The sequence below is a fragment of the Pygocentrus nattereri genome, chromosome 8, assembly GCF_015220715.1.
Source record: "Pygocentrus nattereri isolate fPygNat1 chromosome 8, fPygNat1.pri, whole genome shotgun sequence".
NCBI classification, from domain to species: Eukaryota; Metazoa; Chordata; class Actinopteri; order Characiformes; family Serrasalmidae; genus Pygocentrus; species Pygocentrus nattereri.
In genome coordinates this window covers 24,136,003-24,159,274 of record NC_051218.1, presented here as the reverse complement: position 1 = coordinate 24,159,274, position 23,272 = coordinate 24,136,003, and the positions used below count along the sequence as shown (strand labels likewise).

Sequence of the window (23,272 nt, the reverse complement as noted above, 5' to 3'; positions counted from 1 at the left end):
CCTTCCATCAGGCACAAGAGGAATGAGTTCAATAGAAGTCAGTATGATATCGAGCCTTGTCAGTCAGCTGAGAAAATGGAAATGAAGTATAAAATGGAGCAGAGAGCATAGAGAACCAGAAATAAACAGAATAAGAATCCCTCAAATGAGCCAGTAGCTCAAGTTGGAGGATTTGGGTCGCCTCTGATCCTCATCCCGGACCTCTCATTGAAAGGTCACACACAATATGAGAGATGCTTCACTGGTTTCTAATGCACATCAACAGACCTCACATTTGGCAGCTAATGTGAAACATGCCATATTGCAGATTTGGCTCTTTAATTATTCTGGGAAAAGATGTGGTGAATCACTTTGCCTCAAGGTTTTCAAGCACTTGGTAACACACTGTATAAACTGCTCGTTAAAGACCCCCTCTGGTCAATATTCTGACTTTTATTGGTTTTATATGACATTTGCACTTTAGGACACTGAATATGTCAAAAACATGGACTGTGCTATCTATGAAAGATTGGGAATTGAAAACATTTTTCCAGTATCTTTCTAGAGGGTAGAATATTGAATTGAAGAATAAGTGGAGCTAATTCAGAACAGAGTTCCAAATTTGCATTTCCTGCAAAAATCAAAAGTCATTAATCACAGCTGAAAACAAGTATTGTCTGCATAATGAAAGACAAGTATGCATTAGATGCTTTTGTGTTGAACCATTTAATGCATGGCCCTTTCAAAGCCTCTGCTTGCTTTCACACCCACTCACCCAAAAGCAAGTATGCATACATACACACACACAACACACATGCACAGGCACACACAAGCCATTTGACACTATATTGAATGCAGAAGCATAGTTGGAATACTTCATTATCATATTTGTTTAACAGCGCAAAGAATTACAGTATACTTTCAACAGAGTTTCGGCTATTACATACATATATGAATAAAATATTTTTTAAATTTCCACTTATCAACTAATTGATATGGTTAAAACTCATATCTTCTTTAGTGTCCAAACAAAGCCAAACTTTTAAATACATGCTTCTTAAAAATTCAATATTCAACTGAAAATTGTATTATTATTTATATTACAGTACAGCAGTAATCAGTGTTACCTTTGTCAAGTCCATGACTATGACTAGTTTGAGACTGAGTCAGGACTCTGCCAAGACCACATGAGTTTAAGACTGAATCAAGATCAAGACACAAAAAAAAATCTAGTTTTTTCGAGACCCAGCTTTAACTTTTTAACTGCTTCCAGTCCATATTTGTTTGTCTTTTTTTATTATTTGGTGGATTATTTCAAAGGTGAGCTCTTTGGAGAAATCACTGTAATGCAGTGGCTAAAGTGGCTTAATGCTTTTACAAAATGGTGACACTATAAACTGTAACATACACGAATTTTCAGTTAGTCTAGTTAATTCAATTAGAATTACTAATATTTGCAATAAACAGTTCTTCTACTAAGATGTAATAGTTTGTTTAGATTATGCTGTTGTTGATGAGCAATGATGGACTGCTAAAGGAGGACAAGAAATTTAATACATCAATTGTATATTGCAGCCATTTCGTAAACGTCTCATTTCTGGTCATAGAATAATGAAAATATTACATTTTAGTGGTGATTAATGCAAAATGTTTTGACCTTTGAATGTTTGCTCACTAAATGAACACCGGAGCAAGAATGGTAATTTCCACTAGTGTGTCAAGGCAGTTTCCAGTGTTGTGTTAGCATCAAATTACAAAGTGTTACACGTTTTCGTACACCATCTACCAAAAAATACCAGAAATTTGAGCCTTTGGAGCCTTTAAGATGTTTTATACATTTTTCATCTTTTATATTGCAGTTTTTTTTTATACTTTTTATATTGCAACCCTCTTCTCCCACTCTTCACACACTGATAGTAATACCGCAGAAGAAATGCTAGCACAGGCTTCCAGTATCTGTAGTTTCAGGTGCTGCACATCTCGTATCTTCACAGCATAGACAATTGCCTTCAGATGACCCCAAAGATAAAACTCTAAGGGGGTCAGATCGGGAGACCTTGGGGGCCATTCAACTGGCCCACGACAACCAATCCACTTTCCAGGAAACTGTTAATCTAGGAATGCTCGGACCGGATACCCACAATGTGGTGGTGCACCATCTTGCTGGAAAAACTCAGGGAACGTGACGTTGTCGTGGGCCACGTGGTTGTCGTAAAAAAAACTAAAGTTGGATCCAAAATGGCCGACTTCAAAATGGCTGCCATAGTCACCACCCATCTTGAAATGTTTTCCCCTTCCATATACTAATGTGCCACAAACAGGAAGTTATCACCAACCATTCCCATTTTATTTGGGTGTATCCATATAAATGGCCCACCCTGTGTATATATATATAAAACACACACACACACAGTATCTGACAAAAGTGAGTACACCCTTCAGTGTGTGTACAGCTTGTATAGCAGTATAGATTTACTGTCCTCTGAAACTGCGGACTGAGTTTATGCATAGTGTGAGCATCTGAGCACTGACAGGCTGACCTGCCTCTTCTTCAACCTCTGTAGCAATGCTGGCAGCGCTTATGCATCTATTTTCTGAAGCCAACCTCTGGATATGATGCTGAACATGTGGACTCAACTTCTTTGGTTGACCCTGGCGAGGCCTGTTCTGAGTGGAACCTGTCCTGGAAAACTGCTGTATGACTTTGGCGATTGTGCTAGAGCTCAGTTGCAGGGTGTTAGCAGTCTTATAGCCTAGGCCATCTTTGTGGAGAGCAACAATTCTATTTCTCACATCCTCAGAGAGTTATTTGCCATAAGGTGCCATGTTGAATATCCAGTGGCCAGTATGAGCGAATTGTACCCAAAACACCAAATTTAACAGCATCTTTGCATTTTCTTTTATCTTGAGCACAAGACAAGTCCAAAAGTGTCTAGACTAGACTGGACTACTACATCACTGTGTTGTTACAGTTGGTACTGTACTGTGTACTGATATGTTTTGCCACACAAACAATATGAATTTTGGGTTAAGGAAATCAGTATGTAATGAATTAATTCATTATCAGTGGTTTTATGCTACTGAAGTCCAATATGATGTCATTTTATGCATTATATTAAAATGTTAAACTTTAACCTATGAATGACCTTTTTTTTTTGTTTCTCTCTTTTTCATAGCTACGGGACACAAAATCAGTTGACCAGTGTACTCTTCTACATTTTTTGGCTGAGAAGTGTGAGGAAAAGTATCCGGAAATCCTCAAGTTCCCTGATGAGCTTGAACATGTGGAGAATGCCAGCAAGGGTAAGACACTTCTCCCACATTGAAAAAAAGGGCTTTATCATCACTGTGAGTGAAGCATGGTTATGTTCAAAGATGTAAGATAAAGCAGCACAGTAGACCAGTAGACTTGCAGCCTGCTTGTCCGCAACAGAGCTGTGTGGGTACATTAAGTGAGATTAATTACTCTTTTCTGTAGCACTTTTTAAATATGGGTTTCAATGTGCCGTTTTACTAATGGAGAACAAATCAGGGAAAGCTTGACTGTAGCATACAATAAACACTAGTGTTTATAACCTAAGCACCATGATTACTTTTACAAATAAATGCTTCCTTTTTTGATGGAATTATTTAAATCTTCAACACCCACTTATAGATTAATAAAAAAGCATTTCATCATGCAAACGCATCTCAGTATTAAAATATAGCTGTATTTTCTGCAGTGCATCTGGTTGGCGTACTTCTTTCTGGCTGGTGTCTTATCTAATAGAATATAATCCCTTTTAAATTGTATAAGAAGTGTTGAAAACATCATTAGTTGGTTGATTATTGGGCTTGCCTTGTGTTTGCTTTGTGTTGGAACAGTCTAGTCCTGGAGTGCTATGGGAGCAGACAATTTTGTTTACTCCAACACACCTGATTCAGCTCATAAAGGACTTGAAAATCTGCTGATGATTTGAATCAAGTGTGGTAGACCGTGGAAAACGAATCTGTTCTCCAGAACTGAAACTCCGCACTATTGCTCTAATCTAAAAATACACATTTCTGACAAATGCTGATGTTCTGGTTTAAGGAACCTTTTGATATTTTCTTATATTTCATCCATACACATTTAATGGGGCATGATTTTTTGATAGCCATTTAACAGAGCCTTTAATCCTTTATTGTTGTTTTTGTTTTTTTTTAATTAGGACCCATACGGCATTTTAACCCTAAATTTTGATGAACGTATGTTATATAGACTAACTCAAGAGATTAGATCCAACCGTGTGTGGAGACTGTAATTAGAGCTGTTGTATTGATTGAAATAAAACTTATTAATAGCCAGATAGCCCCTTTTAATCCTAAGTTATGTATAAATCTTCTGTGCTGTAACTCTTGTGAATGAGCCTATTCTATAAGAATGGTAAAAAATCGTTTCTTGGGTCGATGAGAGAAACTTAATGAAGCACAGGGGAGCCACATGCATTTCAGTATGGCCGACAGGAAAGGTTAACAGTCCAAATGGGAAGGCAGCTTAGTGTGGATGATGACTACATTTAGTGTTACAGCATGTCTTTCGCATAGCGAAATAGTTTCCCATCATGAAAAGCTTCACTGCTGCATCACAAATTCACTGGGATTTACTAGGTTCAAGGAAAAAGCTGTTTTCCCCCCTTCAATTCCATTTAATTACCTCAGCCATTAAAATGTAGGACAAGAAAAACAGCAGTCTGTTTTGCATTTGTCTTACAAAGTCCATGTCTCTTTGGTTATCTAGTGACAGTAGGCCTGTATCCTGGGTATGCTGTAATTTCTCCTGTCAATAAACTAATGTCTTCCTAATTCCACCCAATGAATTGTTTGGTTGAACCCCTTGAGGGTTATTTAGTTTGTTAGTTACCTAATTGGTCACCTAATCTAATTTAACCAATTATGTGCTCTGCTGAAGGAGCCAATCACTGTTGAAGTGGGCCGATGGATGGGAGTATGCTCAAAGTGTGAATGCTATGAAGAGAGTAATTTCAGGCACAATCAATTCTTTGTACATGGTCATCATTTAATTAAGTGTGACAGATAAGCAGTTGCTTGATTCAGTCCATTATGAAAAACCTACTACAAGGTATAGAAACAGTGCTAATGAGAATATTTATATTTAAAGATAAAACTGAGACTGTCAACATAAGACTATAGACGAATAGTTTAGTATAGGTTAGTCCCAACACATACTGTGATGAATGTCAGTTTTACAAATTAATGCTATTTGTCAAATTTGGAACTCATTTTAAAGAGTCTCAAATAAAAATAAAAGATTTCCAAATAATAAAAAATACCAAAGCTTTTCAAATCAAGTAAAACAAAAACCTCTGTGGAATTGCATCAGAACTACTTACTGCATCTTCCTCTATGAGTATATGAACTGATGTTCAGTAGGCACTTTTCTTCTCTCTCCTTTGGATCTAAATAGTAAAAGCTCAATAAGGCAAAATATGAGCAACAGTAAAAAGCAGTGAAAATGCTGATTAGATGCCAGTAGATTGCACTTAAACCCAAAAAGAGAACAATGTGAATGTCTAAATTACAGTATTTTCTTCGAAAAAAGATCATTTGTCAATAGTACAGATTCATCAACATCATACATAAGTACATGTAACTGCATAAAAATTGCATACTATTACCAGTTTATGTGTCTTACAAGGCTTTCTGTGAGTCCTACAGATTTATATGTGAAGATGCAGGTGAACAGCATCACAGCGGCTCAAATTGAATAATAAGGCTCCGGCCCACAGACCTTTTATTGACATTTATGTTTCTGTCTAGCAAATTACTGAGAGCACTATAGGATGTTTAACATAATGTACAGCTTACCTTAACCCTGAAAAACATGTAGCCATCACATCATTATTTTAGTTTATTTTCCTATATTACTTTATTAATTTCTTCCTCTATCTCTTCCACTATTTGGAGGTAACTATGACTTTCCTTCTTCAAAAATAGCTTTCTTTGTCTTTGTCTTTCTTTCCCCCTACATTGTACTTGCCTGTCTGCAGGAGAAATCAAAGTGCTTTTTTTGTCCCTTAAGAATGGCACTTCCTCCACTTCATCCCTGTCTCCCCATCAAAGCAGTGCTTCAGCCCTGTGGGGTAATGCAGCGGAACACAGGGGCAGCGGTGCACTGGTAACCCCGTCCTGTCCCGTCCTGCTCAGCTCACAGCTCAAAAAGCTCGAGCTCTGGCAGCGGCAGCTCCATTCTGAGCTGCTCTCTGATGTGTAAGTCATTGTGAAAAGCCTGAATACCCTGATCATGCAACCAGATTGTCCTCATATCCCTGTGAATGTAGATACCTCAGCTAAGCTTTGTATTACAAGCCCCTCAAGGACCTTCTGCAGTCAAGGTAGCATGCCTGGCTCACAGCCCACAGCAGCCGCTGCAGCTGGAGGGCTAGATTAGCAGATTTCAGCTTGTTGCATCAAGGACTGGTAGAGGAAACTAGGGTGCAGGGGTAAGGAAAGAGGAAAAGTGGCATGGCATTACATTGTGTTTGAAGTGCATGTTCACTTTGAATAATCACATCTACAAAGGCAGGGGCTGGCACTCTTAATAAAAATGATTGAAAACTTCAATCAGTTCTGCTTGATTTCCCTGTAAAAGTGCTAACTTGATTGGCTGCTACAGAATGGCTATCACTCAGCCTCTGACCTCTGAATCTTCACAGACAGAGATACAGAGAGAAAGAACACGAGACAGATCAAGGAAGGCAAGCTTTGGTTTTGTCTGTTTTATTACAGACTGACCTCTCTTTTAATCACATTACACTGTACCTCACCTACTGTTAGCCTTATTTTAATTGCCCTGCATTACATTCATGCAATGCTAATGTCTTAGAACTGTCATGACAAGTCTAAATTGAAAAGAGAGCTAATTGTTAATCAATAATAACTAAATCATTGTGCTGTGTTAAGAGACACACTTCAGCATTTACTTGAATTTGTTGATGTGATTCAGTAAGATGTCATATTAACCCCTCTCAGTTAAGTTGATTCCATTTCTTTCATGTGTAGTTTTTTTATTGTATGTAATCCATGAAAGGATCTGAGGAATAAATCAACTTTGTTCCTGTCAGATTTGATTTCCGTCTGATATTTCCCCTTAAATGTGTTGGGAATTTCCCTCTTTGTATTTATATGTGTATATATATATATATATATATATATATATATATATATATATATATACACACACCAGTTTACTAAATATTTCATGGAACTCAACAGTGTAATCCACATATATATGTATGCCAGCTCTCATTGCAGGCTGCTATAGAGTTTGGGGGATGTCGTAGAAGTCCCTTGTTGACTTGTTACCTCTTTCGGATACGCATGATTGCTTCTCTTAATACCTCTGTGCCAGAAGGACTGTGGAGGATGCGCGGAGTTGCCCAGGTAGAGGTCAGAGGCGGCCATGGCCCACTTCCCCAGGCTGAGTTTCTCCCAGCTGGGCTTAGAAAACCTCTCCTCTCCCCTCTCAACTATTAACATCCAGCCCCATCAAGGTCAGTGCTAATTAGAATGTGTGTGGATCATCCAGAGAGCCTGGCCAGGAATGTGCTGAGTCTCAAGGAGGAGCTGGGACATGGGGAGTGACCATGAAATCAGAGTGGCGTTGTACTTTCTTCTTTATTAATTCATGTACTCTTCCATCCTTCAGACTGCTCTGTTAAATATCCTTGCCCACTGTGGTGGTGTTCATCGGTTCCTACATGTTATTGATCATCATTCATCTGCAGATGGACATGGTTCCTTTGGACCCAGGAGTTTACTGAAATAACCAGCTACCTTGCCTTGGTCAACACATTTCAGAGGCTATTTTTGAAGATAGGGAGAACCTTGAGTAACCCAAGTTAGGGTTTTTTTGTTTTGTTTTGTTTTGTTTTTCCTGAGCTAAGTAGCCTGCAGAATCCATGGGACTCATCTGCTATCTTTCTACTCTCAGCCAATGCACTTACTTGAGTTTTCTCTACCAGAACCTGTTTATCAGCACTGCATTCTTGTTCATGTTTAATGCTCGTTGTTACTCATAACGAGACCACAACAACAAAATCAATCAAGCTGGGTGCATGCCCTCCATGAAGAGAATGAATCAATTTAATTGTTCAGGTGTGTGGCCCACCATATTGTCTTTGGCTTTTCTGTAATGCAAACAGCCATGGTCTTGTTTATTAAACACATACATAATTAATTTATGAGTACTGGAGCAGGGAGGAGAGTACAGAAGGCCTTTTGGCTTTTGGTAAGTGGATGAATCAGGTGCAGTTCTTCATTGATTGTAGTCCATGCTGTAGAGTCCTGGAACACAGGTCATAAACTGTGTTTCATAATGATTGCTGGAAAGGCCTCTTGTGTAAAGTGCTGGCTTTATATCAAGAAACATGCAAGGCACAAGAAGCTGTCTTTTTAATGCAGTGTATTTAGATATTGGTAGAGGTATTGGAGTCCAAGCAGTCCATACATACTGTATATGCTGGAGTAATGGAGAATATATGCATTGTGTCTGATCATTGTTGCCATCTTCAGCTTCAGATTTAATTTCTTTCTTCTTCTAAAGAGAAGGAATCTAGGAGATGTCACACCAGTGACTGTCACAGTTCACTAAAGCAACTTGCTGACACACAGTTTCAGTGAAGAGCAATAAGAAAATCAGTCATTTCACAGTTTCTGTGGAGACATTCTTCAACAATGATCTCATTCTTTTTGTGGTGATACTTAATCTGAAACACAGTACTCTTCTGTCTAACAGTCATTGTCTTCCATGTACAAATACAAAGGAGATCTAGCAGAGCCACATAATGTCATTTCTGATTTTAACTCAATGTCGGAAATTGGAAAGTGTGGATGTTGGAAAGATTTTGGGATGAATTCGGGCATCTAGCCAACATCTATTTTGTAGTGAACCCAAAATGTTGCTTTGCCATTTGAAGTTGTTCACAAGATACAGGATATAGTATATAATACAGGATATATCGTACAAGATACAGAATATAGTATATAATTAAATATAGGTGGTTGGAAAACTCCTTTGTGGCAGAGCGCCAGGGGTGGATGAGATCCGCCCAGAATTCCTGAGGGCCCTGGATGTTATAGGGCTGTCTTGGCTGACATGCCTCTGCAACATCGCTTGGACATCTGGGGTGGTCCCCTTGGAATAGCAGACTGGAGTGATGGTCCCGCTTTTTAAGAAAGGGGACCGGAGGGTGTGTTCCAACTACTACTCAGCCTATCCGGTAAGGTCTATGCAGGGGTACTGGAGAAGAGAGTCCAACCGATAGTTGAGCTACAAGAGGAACAGTGCGTGTTTCGTCCAGGTCGTGGAATACTGGACCAGCTTTTTATCCTCACCCATCAGCACCTCTAAATCTGAGACCATGGTTCTCAGTTGGAAAAGGGTGGAATGCTCTGTCAAGGTCGGGAGTAATTTCTTGCCCCAAGTGGAGGAGTATAAATATCTTGGGATTTTGTTCACGAGTGAAGGAAGGATGGAGCGAGAGGTTGACAGGCAAATTGGTGTGGCGTCTGCAGTAATGCAGACCCTATACTGGTCCATCACGGTGAAGAGAGAGCTGAGCCAGAAGGCGAAGCTGCCAATTTACCGGTCAATCTATGTTCCATCTCTCACCTATGGTCACAAGCTTTGGGTAGTGACCGAAAGAACGAGATCGTGGATACAAGCGGCTGTAATGAGCTTTCTCCACAGGGTCACCGGGCTCTCCCTTAGAGATAGTGTGAGAAGATCGGCGATTCGGGAGAGGCTCGGAGTAGAGCCACTGCTCCTCCAGTTGAGGTGGTTCAGGCATCTGATAAGGATGGCCTCTGGACACTTCCCTAGGGAGGTGTTCCAGACATGTCCAATGGGGAGGAGACCACGAGGAAGACCCAGGACACGTTGCAGGGATTATATCTCTCGACTGTCTTGGGAACGCCTCGGTATCCCTGCGGAAGAGCTGGAGGAGGTGGGCGGGGGAGAGGGAGGCCTGGGCCTCTTTGCTTAGGGTGCTGCCCCCGTGACCCGGACCCGGATAAACGGTTGACGATGGATAAATGGATGGATGGATTACTATATATAGGATTCTATTCATTTGTTAGTGCCAAGCTAATTGCAATTTGCATGAACATGAACACTTTCTGATGAGGCTGAAGTTAGCTTCTTATTCTAATTTTCCATTCCACCTTAAACCATGCAGCAGTTACATTACATAGTGCTATGAAACTGTGCAGCAGTTACTGGCTCATTTAAGGTGGAGCATAAAATTCAGATAAGAAGCTAACTTTCCAGTTTTCTACTCCGTTTCAAAAATGAAAACCTTTGGATTAAATGCAGAACTTTACAATGAAACAAGAGTAGTGCTATGGTTGTAGAATTTAAATACCAGCATAACTCTATTCAATAGAAATTAAGTAAAAATTACAGTTTTTCTGGCATTTTTTGCAAGACCACCCAGTGGGCTGACTGAGAAGAGACAGTTTCAGCAAAGTCCTTATAGAGAAGTCTGTTCGCTCGGTAGCCATATTTGCAATGCCCCAGGCAGTTATTTCCAGTAATACGAGAACAGGCTGCTATCTTTTTGAATGAGCAGAGGCCTGAATGCTTGTTACCATTTGTTACCTGAATGCAAATTACCGTTTCAAAAACATATTTGAAATTACTGTTCAAATCTGACAAAAACTCATAAATCGAGGCATATGCTTACGGCATAACTAGAAAGCTGATTGGCCCTTTTTAGTGAAGGGCAGGACCGTCTCTGCAAACAGAGGACATGTTGAGCATTCCCATTCATATTTCGCCCTCTGTTCAATTTTTGCAAACTTTCACCAGAGAGAAAAACCTCACTGACCAGTCACAGTCACACCAAGATAATGGAGCATCTGTTTTTCCATAAGCATAAAAGGATCAGAATCTCTGAAAGCAGCTCAAACTGGGTTCAGACTGAGCTAGAAACATCCAAGTGAAATGTGGAAGAACTCAAAATTTCTGCTCCTGAATGATGAAACTATTTATGTTGCATTCACTTTCCAAAATGGATGGTAGCCCAGTGTCACCACTTGTCTGTTCTGATGGGCATAAAGAATCTGATTTTTATTGCTATTTAAAACATTCTGCCCATTGGATTTGTGCTTTGTTTAGTGTAAAGCTGCATCTCCAGAACCAGCTCAACTCAGCCAAGATCAAAGCTGTGAATAAAAATGCCGGTAAAGTTATTGCCCCTAAAATGTGGTGGAGAATCTTCTCATTCTCCTTTCTCTTTTCCAAAGTGGAAAGCATCCTGCATACTGTCACAATTTGTCCATTCATTTTTGATGCATAATGTTTAGTGTGTATCAGGCTGTTGCTTGTCATGTGGCTGTGTGTCTTTGCTTAAAATATTATGCTGTGGGTTTGCCACACCTCAGATTTAGAGGTACTGATTCTCATCCCGGCCGCTTCACACTTGGCTGCAAACCAATCCAGCGAAAGCTGAAGTTCACGGCCTGATGTCCTCAATAGGACCACATCATCTGCAAACAGCAGTGATGTGACCTTGAGGTCACCAAACCAGACACCCTCCGTCCCCTGACTGCGCCTGCCAAAGGGCAGCCCTTTGTCCAACTCTCACTGGGAACGAGACTGACTTACTGCCGGCCATGCGAACCAAGCTCCTGCTTTGTTTGTACAGGGCCTGAATGGCTCGTAGCAAAGACCCATGTACCCCGTACTCCCGAAGCACCTCCCACAGAATACCCTGGGGAACACAGTCGAATGCCTTCTCCAGATCCACAAAGCACATCTGGACTGGTTGGGCAAACTCCCATGAGCCCTCTAGGATCCTGGAGAGGGTGAAGAGTTGGTCCAGTTTTCCACGACCAGGGCGGAATCCGCACTGCTCCTCCTGAAGCCGGACTCTCTTCTCCAGTACCCCTGCATAGACCTTACCAGGGAGGCTGAGGAGTGTGATTCCCCTGTAGTTGGAACACACCCTCCGGTCCCCTTTTTTAAAAAGAGGCACCACCCCCGATGTCCACGCAATGTTGAAAAGGCATGTCAGCCAAGACAGCCCCACAACATCCAGAGCCTTGAGGAACTCGGGACAGATCTCATCCACCCCTGGAGCCTTGCCACCAAGGAGCTTCTTAACTACCTTAGTGACTTCGGCCTCAGTAATGGACAAGCCTATTCCTGTGTCTCCAGTCTCTGCCTCCTCACTGGAGAACGTGTCCGTGGGATTGAGAAGGTCCTCTAAGTATTCCTTCCACCGCCCAATGATGTCTTCAGTCGAAGTCAGCAGCACACCATTTCCACTATATACAGTGCTAGTGGCACACTGCTTTCCCCTTCTGAGTCGCCTGACGGCTTGCCAGAATCTTTTCGGAGCCAACTGATAGTCACTTTCCAAGGCCTCACCAAACTCCTCCCACACCCAGTTTTTTGCCTTGGTGACGACTGAAGCCACAGATTGCTTGACCTGTCGATACCTGCCAGCTGCCTCTGGTGTCCCACAGGCCAACCATGCCCGATAGGACTCCTTCTTCAGCTTGACGGCGTCTCTCACCTGGGGTGTCCACCACCGGGTTCGAGGATTACCGCCCCGACAAGCACCAATTACCTTACGGCCACAGCTACAGTCAGCCGCTTCAACAATGGAGGAGCGGAACATGGCCCATTCTGAGTCAATGTCCCCCACCTCCTCCGATATCTGGTCAAAGTTCTGACAGAGGTGTGAGTTGAAGATCCAAAAGTCCAAAAACTGAACACCACTCGCGTTCAGATCAGAGAGGCCATTCCTCCCAATCACACCCCTCCAGGTCTCACTGTCATTGCCCATGTGAGGCAGTTGCCCCAGTAGGACAATAGAGTCTCCAGGAGGAGCACTTTCAAGCGTCCTTCCCAAGGACTCTAAGAAGGCTGGGTACTCTGAACTGCTGTTCGGTGCATAAGCAGAGACAGCAGTCAGGACCCGTTCCCCAACCCAAAGGCGTAGGGAAGCTACCCTTTCATCCACCGGAGAAAACCCCAACATACAGGGCTATGAGAAAGCCCACACCTGCCCGCCACCTCTCACCATGGGCAACCCCAGAAAGAATAAAGTCCAGCCCCTCTCAAGGAGATTGGACCGAGAGCCCAAGCTGTGTGTTGACGTGAGCCCGACTATATCTCTCAACCTTGCGCACCAACTCAGGCTCCTTCCCCGCCAGTGAGGTAACATTGCAAGTTCCAAAAGCCAGTTTGAGCAACCAAGGATCAGAACGCCAAGGCCCACGCCTTCGGACACTGCCCGATCCACAAAGCACCGAACCCCTACTACTGCCCGTCCTATTGGTGGTGGGTCGATGGGAGGGGGGCTGGGCCTGGCTGGGCATTTAATAAATGTAAATGCCCGGCCACCATACGCTCGCTGGCAACCCCCTCCCCAAGGCCTGGCTCCAGGGTGGGGCCCCGGTAACCCTGTTCCGGGCAGGGTACTCAAGTCCTGTTTTTTAATTATTTTCATAGGGGAAATTTTGGATCACACTTTGTCTGACCTGTCTCCTAGGACCAGTTTGCCATGGGAGACCCTACCAGGAGCTTTTGCTCCAGACAGCATAGCTCCTAGGATCATTCAAGCACGCAAACCTCTCCACCACGATAAGGTGGTGATCCATGGAGAGGTATTCAGCCATTTGTGTATGTTAAATCAGTATTAGTGAACCATGGGAAACATAAGACAAAAAAAACACATAGCCAATGTGAGTTTTATCACTAGGGAAGGGCATTTGTTATTGTAATATTAAAATTTGTTTACACAAATGATTTGACTATCAACAAGAAAATAATTTCTTTGTAACTTTTTTATCTAAAAGGTACACTTAGAGTTAATTAAAAAAAGAAGCAAATGGGAATAGTAGCCCATTCGCTGATATTTAAGTATTTAAGTAGCTGTTTAAACCATCGCTTAAGTAGCATTTTTTCCCACCCTGCGGCCATCTAATGGTGCTTTAACTTTCTGAGACTCAGACACTTTCTATTTAGCTTGTGAGATGGTGAGATGCTTTTTAAATGATGTGAGATTTGCTATTTAAGATTGGTACAGATTGGTTCTGGGGTTAGGAGGTAGAAAGATCGGTGTCAAGTAATGAAAATTATGAGATTACTTTTCCTTAGAAGTGATAAGTAAGCTTTTACAGTTTGAAAGAAATTGTAAAAGAATATTTTTTGAGTAACTAGTCAGAACATAACCATAGTTTTGTGTTCTTGGAGCAGATTTTGTGTCTAGCCTAAAACTTTGTAAGGCAGATTATTGGGCCATATCTGGTTAACCTCCATGTGGGGTATGTTTTACTTTATTGCTGCCCCATGCTCTCAAATCGACTTGACTGTAAAATTGTGCATAGTGCTACAGACTTTATAATAGTATTACTGAACCTAAAAGTATGGGGTTCGAGGGGTGTCATATAGTGACAACTTTGCCCCCCCCACTTTTAAAATGACTGCTTCACCCCTGGCATTATTTACCAAAGTTCGTGGAGAAGAAGGCACGTGGCCTGACAGATCAGCAAAACTTGACAATGTTTGAGGAAGCGTAGATACAAAAGCACTGTTGGTGCTGAGTAGTCTCTTTTTGGAAATGTCCCCGCTTCCGTCCTCCACCCGGCTGCTTAGAGCCGGATAATTAAAGATTGATAATTTCCCCGGAGGAAGACGGGAACAGGGAGGGATCAGGAGTTCACGAATTCTGTCTCAGTGAAGCGAACACACCAAAAATATATATGGTGTTAGTTAAGCATTAAATGGGGTCAGGTTGAACATAGCTTGGGGAGCTGATGTGGGATGAGTGAGTCTCAGTGAGAGCTGCTCTCACCTCTTTGCTCTGCCACTGTGTGATAGCTCTCATTACCTGACTGACACATATAAGAGTGGCCTTGATTTATCCCACCATCTCACAGAACAGTGCTGTTAAATTGCGTTTGTGTCAATAAAACTGGCTCTTGTCTGTGGACGAAAAAAGTAATATTGAGGATGGACAGAGACGGCTGCATCAACACCATCTGCAGTGGAGATACTACTGCACAATTTCCGGCCTAATGTAGTCCTTTCCACTGGTGAACAATTGGCGGTGGTCATTCAGTAGTCATTGATAATGTGTTCCTTATGTTAGTGTTTTTGCACCCCTGACCCTTGCTAATAGAGCCAGGAGAGGGTGTCATTGGCCAGTTTACCTAGTTAGACCACCCCTGACCGAATACGAATACGTGAGTGTCTAAGAATGAGCCTCAGCCTCGTCTGCTGATCCCTCATTGCCAAAGCAGTGCTGACTACCCATTCTGACAATAAAAGAATACAGGAAATATGACAATGTTCTCATAAAGCTGTTAATATAAGGCATAGCCACGGGCAAAGCAGTTTGCAACCTAGGAGAGGGGATAAATGAGTGTAAAGGGAACAAAACAAAGTTGAACTGGTAAGATATTTATATTGTCCTGAATGTATCCACTGTCCACATACGTTTTGCAGGGACAGTGGAATGATAAAGCATTAGAGATTTCTGGCTAAATTACTAAATGCTACTCATGGCTACATTTCATAGAAGAAAAAAAATCTGCACAGGCTTACAACCAAAAAACAGCCATTGGTCTGTTGTTTTGAATTAATATTTAACTCCTCAAGTCTGTAACTTTGATCCAGTGTGTTTGGCACTGTTCTTTGTGTAGCTGTGTCTTCTTGAAACTGTTTATTTTAGGTTTCTCAGCATTTTTACACTACATTACAGTTCTTCACTTTTAAATAGTATAAAACTGGTTGGTTTGATCTGAATAATAATACTAATTTCTAAGTTTTATAGGCATGTTGTAGATTTCTTTATAGACCTCTTCTTGTTTTGTTGTCCTATCAAAGCATTGAAGCATGTTCAGGCTTATTAAATGATTGTGTGAAGTGGCAGGGGTAATTTCACCTGTGTTCTCTCTCTCTCTCTTTCTCTTTCTTTCTCTCTTTCTTTCTCTCGTTCTTTCTCTCTCGCTCTCGCTCGCTCTCTCGCTCTCTCTCCCGCACACTCTTTCTCACTCTCTCTTTTTTCTCGAATTTAAAAGTGTGTTCTACTTCCCCAGAATATTTTTTCTTTCCTCCTCCTGCCATCCCACCTGAAGAATACACTCCCCCTGCAGATCAATCCATGGAGATGTGCCCTACATTCCTTTCCCATCTTTCAGTTCCCTAAAAGAAGGGAAAAAAGCCAGCCTTATCTTCGCCTCACATACATGCATGCCAAACACGTCTGGATTAAGACGCTGAGGGCAGCACTCTCCAATGACTAAACATACCCCGTACAGCCGTACAGACTGATTTAGGACTTAAATCAGAGGCAAGCGGCAACTTTATTTCGTTCTTGGAAAAGAAAATCACATCTGCTCCTTCTAACCTTGTAGGCAGGGATCTACATATAGGTTACTATAGTGTTACTGTGACCAAATGCAGGAGGATGTAGATGTGATTGCCCCTGGTGAGGTTTTGCAGAAGGTGTATTGGAGGTGTGTTGCCACACTCTCAAAGAATTATCCTGTGCTCTTGAAAAACCTCTGAAGATCATAGACTAGCAGAGAGAGTTTAAAAAAACAGACATTTTGGGGACATGCCATAAAATTTTTCCCACTTAAACTTTTTGGCATGATGCACTTTTGGCTTTGTTGAGTTCTCCTTTATTGCTTCTCTAGAAAGTATGTAACTCATAGATAAGAAATGACAGAATGTGGGTTGTTGCACAATCAAATCAAGAGAGTTAATAACAGACAGATACCATTTACTGGTTGGGCTTACTATTTAAGGGTTGTCAGTCATTTATCTTTATGAAATGTTGAGATTTATGAGGGAAACAGCCATGTGGTGGCATCCAAAGAAAAAGTAATTTTTGATGCACCACAAGCAGTTAGGTTCAAAAATGAAAGACAAATGAGTCAAAAAGCCACTTTTTATTTTGGTTATTTCTAGGCATTTGAGTTTTTGAAACAGGAAAAAAAAAACTAACAAGTAGAGTTGGTGACGAGCACCTTTGTTGTTTGACCCAGCAATAAAAGTGACATATCCTTTGAATTCAGCAGTGTTATTGACATCACCAAGCTTCTGCCTTTGGTGTCTGCCTTCGGTGTCTGCCTTTGAAGACAGTACGAATAAACTAACACGAAGCCGTGAGAAATGTCTACAAGATAAAAATCCAACAGTCTGGAAACTGATAAAAAAGATCATGCACAGAATAGCAATACAAATGCATGTGGAAAAATTGTTAATAATTATCTGGTATACTTAGGAGTTGGAAATAATATGAGACAATAATCTGTGGTTGAAATTCTAAAGTGTAACAAAATCTTTTGTCTTCAAGATGCGATATTTTATATTAATTGTTTACAATAGCATCAATCCACTTATTAGTATTATTTATATAGTATAAAAGGAAGCTTCTATTAATTAATTAATCATATTTTGTCATTAGTGTCTGCAATGAACACATCATCAGGGGCTGTGCAGTGCAAATGTGATAGCATTATACTGGCATGAATGTAGTGTTAAGAACCATGTCTCATATTAGAGCAGCAAAGTGCTTGCTGTAGTAAGGCCTTTAACCAAGTCTCTCCCTTGCAGATTGAGTAAATTAACAACTCTGCTGAAGGGCCAGTTGAAAAGCACACACATCTCAACAACTATTACTACCATATAAAAATACTAGCCTATACACTACTACTAGCCTATAAAAATACTCACTTTCAGTGTAGATGTGCACAGTGTGTGATGTAGTAAAGGCTGTTGTAACAACACCATAAGGATCATTTGCCCCTTTTATTTTTTAACTCGAGTAGGGCTGATATAGAATTGTGGAACAGGAAGGAGATGGTGTGGTGGTGGTGGGGGTTGCAAAAACTTTGTCACAGGAAACAGAAGGTAGGGATATGAATTTATAGGGCATTAGCTTGGAAGGAGGAGGGATTTCAAGCATAGTCTTCCTCCTTCCAGCCAGAGTTCTGGAAATTTTCATGACAAGTGAGAAGGTAAATCTGTGATAGTGATATAAGGTTGGAGAAGGCCTAAAATAAAATTTCAAGCAATCCAAAACATGCTATATGTGAAACATTTATGGACCTGAATATGCAGCTTTTGAGACTGAAGATGGCAGCAGAACCATGACATGAGAAGCATATAGAAACGTCTGCTTATTTACAAGTAGGCCTCTATATTCATTAGGTGACAAGTCTGATCATTTAGCCATCTTCTGAATGGAGTCAAATGAAGTATATTAGCAGCTGCTTCACTTTTATAGTATTGTAACTACTGATGCTGCAGTGCATTGCTGGGGTCATTATGCTCCCTATGTATTCTTATTGCTTTAGCAGCACAATCGTGATGTGATGAGTGCTTAATGGCAGGTGAAGGGGGCACTCTTCTCTTATATAAGTGTATCTGTCTGATGCAGGTGAGATTGATTCTCTAGAGCAGGATGTCCTCGCTCTAACACACCGGCAGGCTGAGAGAGTGGACAGTCTGTCAGGGGGCATATCAGAAGCAGGAAGCAGGCCTGTCTGCTCTCACACGTCGCAGAATGAGTGATGGCTTTTATGGAGGGCTCTTTTCTACTCCTCCTCTGTTTGCCTGGTAGATAAGGGAGCTGGATGACATGGCGCCTCCTTTCCCTCTCCGTCTCTGGGGCAGCCGTGCAGGTATGGATAGAGACAGAGACGGACACATGCAGAGAGGCTGGCTGCCCTGGTTAGCACCGTGCTCCACTAGCTGACAGCAGATCTGGATGAGAGTTGACAATTGGGCTAGAAATGAGAATAATGCTGTTTGCCAGGCAAGAAATATGCCCTGTCACTCTCAACCTCTCAGCATGAAGGGCTTGCTGGATGGTTTGTGGCTGGACAGGTCTCCTTCTTCAAAAAAATTGTGACTGCATTCCGTACACAGAGCTCCTCCCAGGTGTCTACAGAAGCTTGCCGTTTGTTCCTGGCTGAGCTTCACAATTAGACAAGAGTGAGATTTGCTTTGAATCTTAAAAGAATAATAGTATCACGAGATGGTAGACAGTCAATGTCTACACTGTTGGATCTTTCTGTACCATATTTTTCAAACCTCGCCTTTTGCCTTTCCACTCAGTAGGTTGAGAGAGGATTTGAGTCATAACAGTCAAAATCTGTCAAAATCAAATGGCTTCGAAGCAGCACAGAATATCCTGCTGCAAATGTGTCTCTTGTGCTCAGAATGCCTCTGAATGGCACAGTGAGCAAACAAGTTGTGTCAGAATTAGAATGTTTACTAGATATGACAAACCTCAAAGAGACACTGTCGTGGGGACATCTGGAGGCGAAACAAAGAGAAATTAAAATGAACCGATGAACAAAAAGGTAACATTGTACATCTTCAGATAGCATGCCTGACTAAACCCACCTCTTGGTGAACTTTTTTTTGTGTGTGTGTGGAAAAGGGTGGGGGGGGTATTTGCCTGCCGAAGCAGACTAGGGTAGACAACTGTGAGCAACACTCAATAAACAGCTCACAGCTGTGGCTTGATGTGAGTACTGGGGGGTGGGGGGTGGGGGGGTGGTGTTGAAGGGGAGTGAGGGCTCTGCGCTGTCTGAACAAGCTTGTCTGATTTTCAGTTCATTAGACTTTATCTGATTGTTTATGGTTCACACCATATAGAGCCAGATTCTGCCTCTCCTGGTAATCATTGCAGTGTCTTCTTTAACTACAGGAATTCCCGAAGCAGTTGACCAAGGTAATGGTGATAGAGATTTTTGTCCATCACTGTCATTAAACATCTAATTCCATGATGCAACACTTGTTCATGCGTGTCAGCGGTAATTTGCAGTAAAAATATTTGCTCTGTTCTGTTGACCTAGACCTGAGTCTTTTTTTTCCTTAAATTTTTGATTAAATTTTTGTTGTGGTGGAGCCTTCCCGCAGGTGCAGTTACATTGGAGGGCAATTTATTGTAAAGAACTTCAGCAACTTCACTTTTTACCTCCTTTTTTGGATTTAATTTGACATGAATGGAGGCTCTGCTTTAGTCCGGAATCATGGCTGACTTTATGCATTCATGCATGCATGCATTTGTTAATTAATTCATTTATTAGCTTGTTTGTTACAAAGCAGAAAAGATAAAGTGATATAATCTACAAGACTCAAGTTTCTTTTAATGAATTTTATAATACAAGAATTGCAGTTTTTTTTTCTTATTCTTACGATGGCACAAATTTGTCATGAGTTTAGGCTTTCCTTTAGTTCTGAATCATGATTGATTTTGTAGTTGTGTAGAGAAAAGTACTTCATGCATGCATGAATTTATTCATTCATTGGGTGGTTTGTTTAACCAAAAGAGTGGTGTAATCTACATGACACATCTACATCTACAATATAGAATGCAATAATGATGATTTTATTTTCTTATTCTGTGTATGGCACATCTTACTGAGCACATATAGCCCTTACTAGCCCTCAAATTACTTTCAAATATGCTAATTGATTGCTCCAAACTCTAGTCATCTTTTCTCTAGTGACCTGTAGGTATTGTTTACATGCTGGTAGATATATTCCTTAGTCATCTGATGTTTGCGCCTAAGCCCTTAAGCAATTAATTTGTTAATTTATTATTTTGAGGACCTTTTAATAGAGAGAGAACCTTTTTACCTTTAAGTACAGTATGAATACAAGCATGTTTTTTTTTTTTTTTAAACATATTTCAGAACATTAGAAGCTATCACACATGCGCCTCAATTTAGAGCTGTTCTAGATGGGTTGACCTGCTTTAATCCAGATGCTAAAAATTGTGATGTGCATTTCCATGAGAGCGGCCGATGTTTGTAATTTGAAAGGATGTTGTTTGCAGCGTGCTGGAGGTGAGAGACAGCTGAGGAAAGCACACCTCATACAGGAGATGACCTGGATTTGAGCCGAACTATGAAAGAAAAACGAATTAAAGCTAGTCTGTGCTTGAGTGCTTTCTCTTGGCAGCTAACAAAAGCCTTTAAAGGCCCAATTCTACCGTATTTCGTTTACCTCTGCCTTTTTTTTGAGAATTTGAAAGTGTGCGTTTTTCCTTTTTTAAAAAAAAAACAAAAAACTACTGAACATTTTTGAGTCGTATGACTTTTTAGCTTCACTTGTATTTTAATGGTTTCATACAGACACCCATGATGTATTTTTTTCCTTCTTTAATGAGCTATATCATTTTGGTGTTGTTATTTGTTGTGTGCTCGTTAAATGTCAGTGATAAACATGGTGTCTAACCACCTGCAGCGTCTTATCTCTGAGCAATATCTGTTTGCGCTTTGGCAGAGTTATTAAAATCTCCTCTGTGTGTGGGAAAGAACATTAGATGCTATCTGTTTGGTACTGTATTGTCCTTGTGGCTCTCCATGATGCAGTGTTTGCTTATAATGAGGACTGAGCAATATTGTTTTGTTTTAAATCTATTAAGATGTGATTAACCCCAATAGAAAGAACTTCTTTAAGGAGAATTAAATAAAAGAAAAAGGGTGAGGATGATGTCCAGCTGTGTGTGTTTTAGATCATGTCTCCATAGCAGCTAAGACTTTAGTCTTGCTTTCTTTGTATTCCCTGGAAAAGTATGTGCCCATAAAGCTTATTTTGGGGTATAAAACAATGAATTGGAGCAGTTTTTCACCTTTTCAAAAGATCTACTTTTTTGATGATGGTAATGATAATCATTCATTTTAACTGAACAAAAATGTCAAAGGCCAGAAACATCCATCAGCAAGGGATACTATGGCAGCAATCAAGCCAAGCCAAGCTCTGTTGTACCGCCAGAGTGCTTACTTCTAGACAATTGTCATGGCAAACCAACATTACGACAAGTCACTTGTAGACTCTTTTGCTTTTATAACACCATCACCTCTTTTTCTAATAAAATAAGTGAAGCAGCACATACTCCAATTCCGTCTTCGTGTTCTGTTTTCATGTTTATTGAAATAATGGTAGAGCTAAATAGACCAAGTTTACCCCTTGATTACTGAGTGTTTTAACCACTACAGTAACGTTGAGTTTGTGCCGCAATGACTGTGTGCTATCAACAGGCTGGCCAGGCATGGTCATTTGCATTCACATACTTGCAGTTGGGGAGTTTCTGACATCGTGCTGGATGGATAGTCAGACTGAAGTACTGGTGTACTGAATGTCTGAAAGTGGGATGTGTAGACATCAAGAAGTTTCAACGTGGCAGCCAGAGAACCTTATAGGTAAGATAATGAGTAGGTTTATTGCACAAACAAACTGTGAATGGGGTTTTCCAAAGCATGATAGCTGTACTCTGGAGATAAGGCCCTATTGTTCCACAAGATCAGTGCAAGCAGCATCTGTGTACTATGAACAAAGGTGCACGTGTTTGTGTTTTCTCAAAAGGTTGGCAGAACATCTCCATGCTTATTGAATGGAATCATAACAATAAGATCTTTTTTGTGCTACTTTTTCCTTTTCTTTTTTTCTTAAATAAAGCACTTTGAATAAAGCTGGCACTTAGCTCTCACTGAGCTTGTGAAAGCTATTAATTTTCTGACATTGAAACATCATTTATAATTGAGTTGCTGCAAAATCATTTTTCACCAAATTGAGGCCAGTTAATCTGCATGACAGCCCTTCAGATAAGACAGACAGCAAGAATGTGGCCTACCTTAGAGTCAGGGACCACAGCAGCGGGGTGACCACAGAGATGTTTGTCAGAAAGGTTCTGACTCAGAATCTGGATACCTGCAATTTCCTCTCGTCATCTCTCATGCTTGGAGACGACAAATGCCGCCCCCTCCTCCTTTCAAATCCTATCAGTCAGCTCCAGCCTCTCTCTCTCTACCCAGACACCCCCAGAGGTCAGGCAGCCCTGCTGAGGGATCAGACCTTCCATAAAGCTTAATTGGCTTGTGATGCAAGTAGCAGGTTGCGCTAGTTAAAACAGATGGTGGATCATTTCAAATCCCATTTTTCATGTTTGCGACGGATATCAATAAAGGAGCAGTCCCCAAACCTGCTTTGACCTTTGTGGCTGGTGATACATGTCATCTGAAAAATTGAGATCAGGCATTGTGACATTTTTCGAATCGCAGGATGGGGAGAATGTGCTTATCAAGGCTGTCAATCATGACTTGGAGTATTCCCAACACCATGTGCGCACAAATCAAATGAACTCCTTGTAGGAATGACACAATGCATGAGGATTGTTGCTGATCCTGTATGTTTGGATCGGTTGCCTGCTTGAGGGAGGCATAGGAAAAAGCAATGGATGCCGGAGGATTGAGTTTTGTCAATCTTTGCTGT

The 23,272-nt window shown here is 41.1% G+C and overlaps 1 protein-coding gene across 9 annotated transcripts in view; it reads left to right on the top strand.

Annotated features, from left to right (window-relative positions):
* diaph2 (diaphanous-related formin 2) overlaps positions 1-23,272 on the top strand; it is a 472,316-nt gene that overhangs the window by 309,640 nt on the left and 139,404 nt on the right. For all 9 annotated transcript variants that reach the window (XM_017698456.2, XM_017698459.2, XM_017698458.2 and 6 more), the window contains one exon: positions 3,156-3,282. In XM_017698456.2, the coding sequence (XP_017553945.1) occupies positions 3,156-3,282 (127 nt within the window). The remainder of the gene's footprint in view (positions 1-3,155; positions 3,283-23,272) is intronic.